This window comes from Pterocles gutturalis, unplaced genomic scaffold, assembly GCF_000699245.1.
Source record: "Pterocles gutturalis isolate BGI_N339 unplaced genomic scaffold, ASM69924v1 scaffold51981, whole genome shotgun sequence".
NCBI classification, from domain to species: Eukaryota; Metazoa; Chordata; class Aves; order Pterocliformes; family Pteroclidae; genus Pterocles; species Pterocles gutturalis.
This window is the reverse complement of record NW_010102585.1, coordinates 19,343-26,664: the sequence shown is the minus strand read 5'-3', so window position 1 is coordinate 26,664 and position 7,322 is coordinate 19,343. Positions and strand designations below refer to the sequence as shown.

The window sequence follows — 7,322 nt, the reverse complement described above, 5'->3', positions numbered from 1 at the left end:
GCCGTTCGGGGTCCCAAGGTCCGAGTGTCTGAGGCACGATGTATGTCTCTCGCAGTTTAAGCAGATTTCTCAAGCATATGAAGTCTTGTCAGATGCAAAGAAGAGGGACCTGTATGACAAAGGAGGCGAGCAGGCCATCAAAGAGGGTGGCTCTGGTGGTGGTTTCGGGTCACCCATGGACATTTTCGATATGTTCTTTGGCGGCGGTGGGAGGATGCAGAGAGAGAGAAGAGGTAAAATGCCATCTTTTGACACTTTCCCAGACTTTACGGCGTGATCACTGTGGTAGACAGGATCAGAGTCTCTGAGGAGAATTCTGTAGACGTAAGACTTCGGATAGCGTTAAAATGTAGTTACAGGCTTGATCTCAAAATCGGAGGAAACATTGTCCCTAGCATTTAGCAGCTGAAACTAGCAGGAGAGGGCATTTGGTTCATACAGTGGTAGTCTGGTTAATAGCTAACCAGATTTTGTGTCTGGAAAGCCCTTAGCTGAACATAAGCCCAGCTGCTAATAAACTGAACAGAAAATAGAATGGTTACATATCCTAAAATTATTTTTTAACTGAGGTACCATAAGCGTGGTGTCTAAATACTAATTTCTTCTTGAATTGCAAATAATTATGTCTATATAAGGTAGCCAGTCAAATTCAGTCTGTGAAACCTTTCTGTTTCCCTGTGTTGTTCAGTGGAGTTGGGTTGAGGCTGCAGTATAATGCTGCCCTGAAATTGAAGTCCAGATTAATCACACTGGGAAGAACTCTAGTGTTAATTAAACTGGTTAAGAGTAGTGTTGACCCCATCACTTCTTAGTGTAGACATGATGACAAAGGGAAGAAAAAAGGAATTGTATCAACATGTTACAGTGTTATATCAAAGTATTCCTGGTAAGCCGGGAGTTGGTATCCTTTACAAAATTAAGCCTGCAAAATTAGCTAAAGTTCTATATAATTCCTGAGTCTAGACAGTGTCTCCTACTTCCTTGTAAGAGACATGTTCAGTCAGTTTGTTAAAATTGAAGTCCCGCATTATAAAACTTATGTCTAAGGTTCTACATATTTTGTTTCTGTTATTGTTTGTGCTTTCACAGGAGAGTCTCTGACTTATTTTAACAGAGAAGCGTTACTGACAAAAGCCATTAGAATTGTCGCCTAATTTGACATGAGATAGAAAGGGACTACTACTGATTAATACCAGCAAAATAAGATAATGCATTATTAAAACAGGATGTTAAAGCTCATGGTCTTGGTTTATTGTGACATGGGAAGTTTACTGTTACTTGGAGAGGAAGCTTTCAAACTTGAGTAAATATCCGTCTTTTTTTACAGGGAAAAATGTGGTCCATCAGTTGTCAGTAAGTTTAGAAGATATGTACAATGGTGCAATGAGGAAGCTTGCACTGCAGAAGAATGTTATTTGTGACAAATGTGAAGGTAACAGTAAAACTGAAACTAAACACAAGTTGCTTTTGAGTTTTGGGTTTGTTTTTTTTCTGGCAGCATGTAACTGTCAGTCTCCAATCTTCATTCTCCTCAGGTCGTGGTGGTAAGAAGGGTGCAGTAGAATGCTGTCCTAATTGCAGAGGAACGGGCATGCAGATAAGAATTCACCAGATCGGGCCAGGAATGGTGCAACAAATCCAATCCGTGTGTATGGAGTGCCACGGGCACGGGGAGCGTATCAGCCCCAAGGACCGGTGTAAGAGCTGCACTGGCAGAAAAATTGTTAGAGAGAAGAAGATATTAGAAGTTCACATTGACAAAGGTGAGGTGTCTTACTAAGGTGAAGTGTTGAACTCGGATGTACTGGCTGACTTTGCAGCACTGAAACAAGCTTTAGCAAATGCATGGTGTTGATGTGACGAGTAACACTCATACACACAGTACAACTGCCTTTTGCTGCTTTAAAAAGTAGGAGATTTGTTTTTACGGAAGGTTAATTGCATGTATGTTTGGATCTAATACCTGTACTCATAACTAAGACTGAATTCTGAAACCTGCACTATTGTAAGCGGTGAATTATTTTTTTAGCAATCTCACAAATGCAAGTCTTGATCAGGTAGCTGGACTAATTAAAATAAAACTCATCTGTGATGGGTTTGCCATTGGCTGGGGGCCAAACCACACACCCACTCATGCAATTCCCCCCCCACCTGAGGATAGGGGAGAGAATTAAAGGGGTAAAGGGAAAAAAGGACTCATGGGTTGAGATAAGGACAATTTAGTAACTAAACTACAATATTATTCAAAATAATAATACTATATACAAATGAGTGATACACAGTGATACTGCCCCCCCCCACCCGATGACCAAGGCTCAGCGTGTTCCCAGCTAACAATCCCGGAGCAGGAAGAGTCCCGAAACTGCACTCACAGAATGGAGATAACAGTCCAAGCGTCCCAGAGTGAGAGCTGACTGGGGGGGTGGGAGGGGTGAGGGAAAGGACTTGGGAGAGTGACCACCTGGGGCAAGATGACTTGGAGCAAAAGAGATCTGGAACCAAAAAGGGCCAATCTTCCGGAGGGTCCTCACCTATATACTGGGCATGACGTCTATGTTATGGAATAGATTATTGGCCACTTTGGGTCTCAGTCCTGAACCTAAGATCAAATCCTGGGATAGTAACTGGGGCTGGGCTCCCTCCCAGCTTCTCCTGTTTGCAGACAGCCAGAGAAGCTGAAGGACCTTGGCAGCCACATAAACATCACTTTTTATCAGCTTTCTTCTGAACACAAATCCAAAACATAGCCTCTTGCTACCTATTATGAAGAAAGTGAACTCTGTCTCCGCTTAACCTAGGACGTCATCACTCATTGGCTCAGCTTGCCTAATGAGTTTTCCCTGCCCATAGGAACATTTTGCAGACTCCGATCACTTCTACTGTGTTTCAGTGTGAAGGGGAACCAGGTCTGCTATAGTAATGGGGTGCAGAGACAGTGCTAAGCCTGTCATGCTTAGAACTGTTCACTACGCAACCCTGACAGTGCTGCTCAGCGCAGGTACGCTTTGTCTGGCAAAATGCAACTTGATAAAGAAACCTTCAGTGATGGGAAAACGACACAGTGTTGAGTGACAAATGCATCTCTGTTGAAGAGGCTGCTCAAAAGCTGGTGGGAGAAGTCTCTGGAGTAGCGCAGCCTGTAAGAGAGCAAGCTGACAAGCACGTGGCTTCTACTGACTTGTGCCTGATTATCGTCTGCAACTGTTGTATGTGTAAGCACACCTTATGCAATGCGTGTATTTGTTTTTAACAGGGAAAATCCTATAGTAACGTTAAATATGAGGGCTAGCAGGGACACGTTACTGACATTTTAAACAGGAAAAACAGTGAGAAAAGTTTCTTTTCCCTTCCTTACAGAAAAATATAGACTGTGAGCTGGCATGAGGCAGCTAGATTTTTACGGTAAAGAGACTTCTGTGGGGGTGAAATGGTTTTATTACGTGATTATTACAGTCCTAGGGAGAATGCTTCTTGCACTCAGCAGGCACTGAAATCATGTTTCCTAAGTAGCTCTGCCATATATATTTATAAAACTGATGAAACTGATTGGTCTTGTGCTCTCAAAATGTAGTGTAATTACGAATGCTTCAAGGGAAGGTCTTGATATTGTAATTTAAAGATCCAGAGATCTCCTGGTACCAGCTTATGCTTATGAAAGTATTTCTTATTGCTGCTTTTCACTTAAAAGGGTGAAAAATGTTTGTTTGTGTTCTACAATAGGAATGAAGGATGGTCAGAAAATAACATTCCATGGTGAAGGGGACCAAGAGCCAGGACTAGAGCCAGGGGATATTATTATCGTCTTGGATCAAAAAGACCACTCTGTATTTACAAGGTAAAAACTCTGGAGGTCCATTGTGTTAACTCCCAAAATGCTTGTCCGCAAGCTTCCTTGGTTACCACCCACATTTTATCTACTGGAAATATCAGTAGATAGGATCATGTTTCTAGAACTCACCTCTGAGTTTGGGTGGCCAAAGGAGCACTGAGGTGTGCAGGAATCCTGGTACAACTGGTCACAGCTACTTGTGTTGTAGTAGCACGAGATATTCTTATGTGAGCTTTGGCAGTGGAAGAGGATGGAAGGCAAACAAAGTAGGGTATAGTCATTAAGAGTTTACAAGTCTTGAATCCTAAGAACTCTTAAAATACTGATCTTTTATTTAATAGATGTGAATATTTGTGATTATTTCCTTGCTCTTCTAGGGTAGGATTCCATCACTTACCTCATAAAATTACCAGTTAGTCTAGGCAGCTGTTCATTGCCCTTTTGGCTTCAGGGCACAGAAAACTTCTAGTGTGTTCACTTTTGCAGAGGGATCTTATGACAAACTTACTGAATGTAGCATTCAGCCTCCTGACCAAAGGTGGTTTCCCACACTTCCATTTCCTGCCAGAGTGCATTGGGCAGGGTAGCAAGTCCTGTCCTTTCTTGCAGAAGCAAAAGCGGCTCAAGCAGCATTGAACATGTCTCAGGTATTACCTGTTACAGGACAGTAACTGCTCAGCATTGTGAGCCTCCTTGTTTCAAGTTACTGTTTCTGGAACGAGTCTGTCCAGTACACTTTGGTCTGGTTAAAAGCAACACTGGTCCTCTTGCAGAAATGTGTTGCACTTCATGTCTCACTGCTTATGTTCAGAGCAGTAACAAGGAAATCAGTGGATTTAGAGATAGGATTTGTCTCAACACCAGCCACAGACATTGCACTTGTAAATAGGAATGGTGAGTCAAGGGTTCTTGAGAAACCTGCAGCTGGTCTGCCTGACTGTCCTGTATGGTGCTGAGCTCTGAAAGTTGGTGCCAGAGCTCTGTGCCAAAGAACACTGAGCTCACAGGTTAAGAATCAGTTCTGTTTGCTTTGGACAAGCTCACTGAGCTGATCTTTCTTAACTTCCAGTGAAACCAGATATTGAATCGGCTATGCCAAAGGGACAGTCTGGGCCAAACTGTTTACATAGTTACCTGGGACTTGAAGTCGTAACTCTGATGGCTTATTTTTGTCCATCTTTCTGTCCACTACCTTCAATTCTAATGTCCTTAGGTAACCCTTGATATTACTAGTCTTGTGGGGTTATGCTGAGGTCGTGTTGCTCTGGGAAAAGTGGAATGTTCCCCCTTTCCTGTCAGAGTCTAAAATTAACTTTTCAGGCAAGTGTCTTTCCAGAGACCTTTAAAACAGGCTGAGTGAAATAACTAAGTTCTTTGAATAGGCTGGAGGATTTTGTAGCCCTTGAACGCGCGTTGCATGTAGACATCACCAGTACTGCCATAATGAAGTCAGAATAAGTAATTAATTATATTAACATTACCTCTTCCAGATACTTCTTGGTGCTTTCTGAAGGTACTTTCATCATAACCCAGCGTGGTCATCACCTGGTTAGACTTCCTAGTACCAGATCTTCAGAAAGAGAGTGTAACAAAATAATGTAGAGCTAGCTGGTGCACTTAAGAAAGTATTAATGTACACAAAGGAAGGGATTAATTGTCCCACCTGAAATGTTTAGGAGGCTGAGAGAGAACTTTTTCCTAGAATTGGGATGGAGCGGTGAAATGAAACTGGATGCAAGTGAGTCTTGCTGTATTTATTTACTTTCAATAAACACTTCCACACTTTGGATAGCTGGGCTTGATGTTTAACGGCTCCCAGTGTGGGTGTCATTCCTGTAATGGCTGGCTGCATCAATATTAAGTATTCTGTATTTAGTTGCCCAGGCTTCTATTAAAACTACAGCTTTATTGTCCTTGCCAAGGTAAATATTTAAGTTGGATATAATTCTTTAACTGCTTCTTCCCCTCTGTGACTGTTTTTGATTGGTTTTACCTTAGACGAGATGAAGACCTTCTTATGTCTATGGATATTCAACTGGTCGAAGCACTGTGTGGCTTTCAAAAGCCTATTACAACGCTGGATAATAGAACTATTATTATTACTTCCCATCCTGGTAAGTGTTGGTTTGCTTTCTGCTAGAAGTCCAAGCATACATTGAATATAAGCTGGAAGTTAAAGGAACAGAAACATCCCATCCTGATGTACAAGGGATGTGTGCTGATATCAGGCTTTTCTCCCTAGTCTTTGCAATACAAATCTTTAAACAAAAAAGGCCTTTTTGTGTAGCAGTCATCAGTAACTTTCTCTTTGCATGATATAGTAACAGACCTTACCTCATGGACATACTTGTATCCTGAGGATACCTCATGAGAATTGAAGGCCGTGGGTCTCTGAAAACTACTTTTTCAGCCTTGGAACTGAGGAAGCACTTAATAAATTTGTAAGTATGCTTCCTTTGGGAAGCATAACAAGGTTAGAAGAATGTCATGTAGATGTCAACCTGCTTTCCTACTCAGAAGTTACCAGGCAGTAAGTCCTTATTAGACTACTACATATTGGTGTAGCTGCCTGACCACAATGTAGAAGGTTATATAAATATTGAAGGAAGTTAAAACAAGCTGCTTCTGTTGCTTGCATGGTTTCCTTCCTTTTTTTGTTTTTGGGTTTTTTTTGTTTGTTTTTGGTTTTTTTTCTTTTTTAGGCCAGGTTGTAAAGCATGGGGCTATTAAGTGTGTGTTGAATGAAGGTATGCCAATTTATCGCAGACCGTATGAGAAAGGACGTCTGATCATAGAATTCAGGGTAAGTGGATCAGCTTACTTCCGTGGCGCATTTAAGCACTGAATATCCATCCAAAAGTTAACCTTTAAGCATTTCCTCAGTCAAGAAAAGATGCCAATTATCAGATGTCCTGCTTTGGTATTTGTTTTTGACAATGGTGAGAACTTGTAATCCATCAAACAGAATTAGTGTTTAGAACAAAGCAAAAACTTCTGGAACACAAGCACTGGTTTTAAGTCATCTGTGATGAAGCTTTGTCAGACATTTTACCTGTAGTAGGATGGACTAAGGCCAATTCAGGGAGACTTGAGTAACCCCAGTTCTTGATGATTTCAGGTGAACTTCCCAGAGAGTGGTTTCCTCTCTTCAGATAAGCTGTCTTTACTTGAAAAACTGCTACCTACAAGGCAGAAAATAGAAGAAACTGAGGAAATGGAACAAGTGGATCTAGTGGACTTTGATCCATCTCAAAACAGAAAACACCACTATAATGGAGAAGTCTATGAAGATGATGAGCATCACCCTAGAGGCGGTGTTCAGTGTCAGACATCCTAAGTGGGCCAGTGAATAACTTCTGATGCTTGTTTTGTATGCATTAGTGGATGAGTGAAGGACTACAAGCAGTTCACCCTCACTTAGAGCTATTTGTTGTTCTATCCAGCCATAGCTGTTTCTAAAAGCATAAAGAAATAAACTCAGTAATTAAACTGA

At 41.5% G+C, this 7,322-nt stretch overlaps 1 protein-coding gene across 1 annotated transcript; it reads left to right on the top strand.

Moving 5' to 3' along the window:
* The first annotated feature begins 52 nt into the window (after positions 1-52).
* On the top strand, positions 53-7,322 carry DNAJA1 (DnaJ (Hsp40) homolog, subfamily A, member 1). Its single transcript, XM_010086322.1, has 7 exons — positions 53-233; positions 1,328-1,432; positions 1,536-1,763; positions 3,721-3,835; positions 5,828-5,943; positions 6,532-6,632; positions 6,948-7,322. The coding sequence occupies exons 1-7, from the start codon at positions 176-178 to the stop codon at positions 7,164-7,166; spliced, it is 942 nt and encodes a 313-aa protein (XP_010084624.1). The 5' UTR covers positions 53-175; the 3' UTR covers positions 7,167-7,322.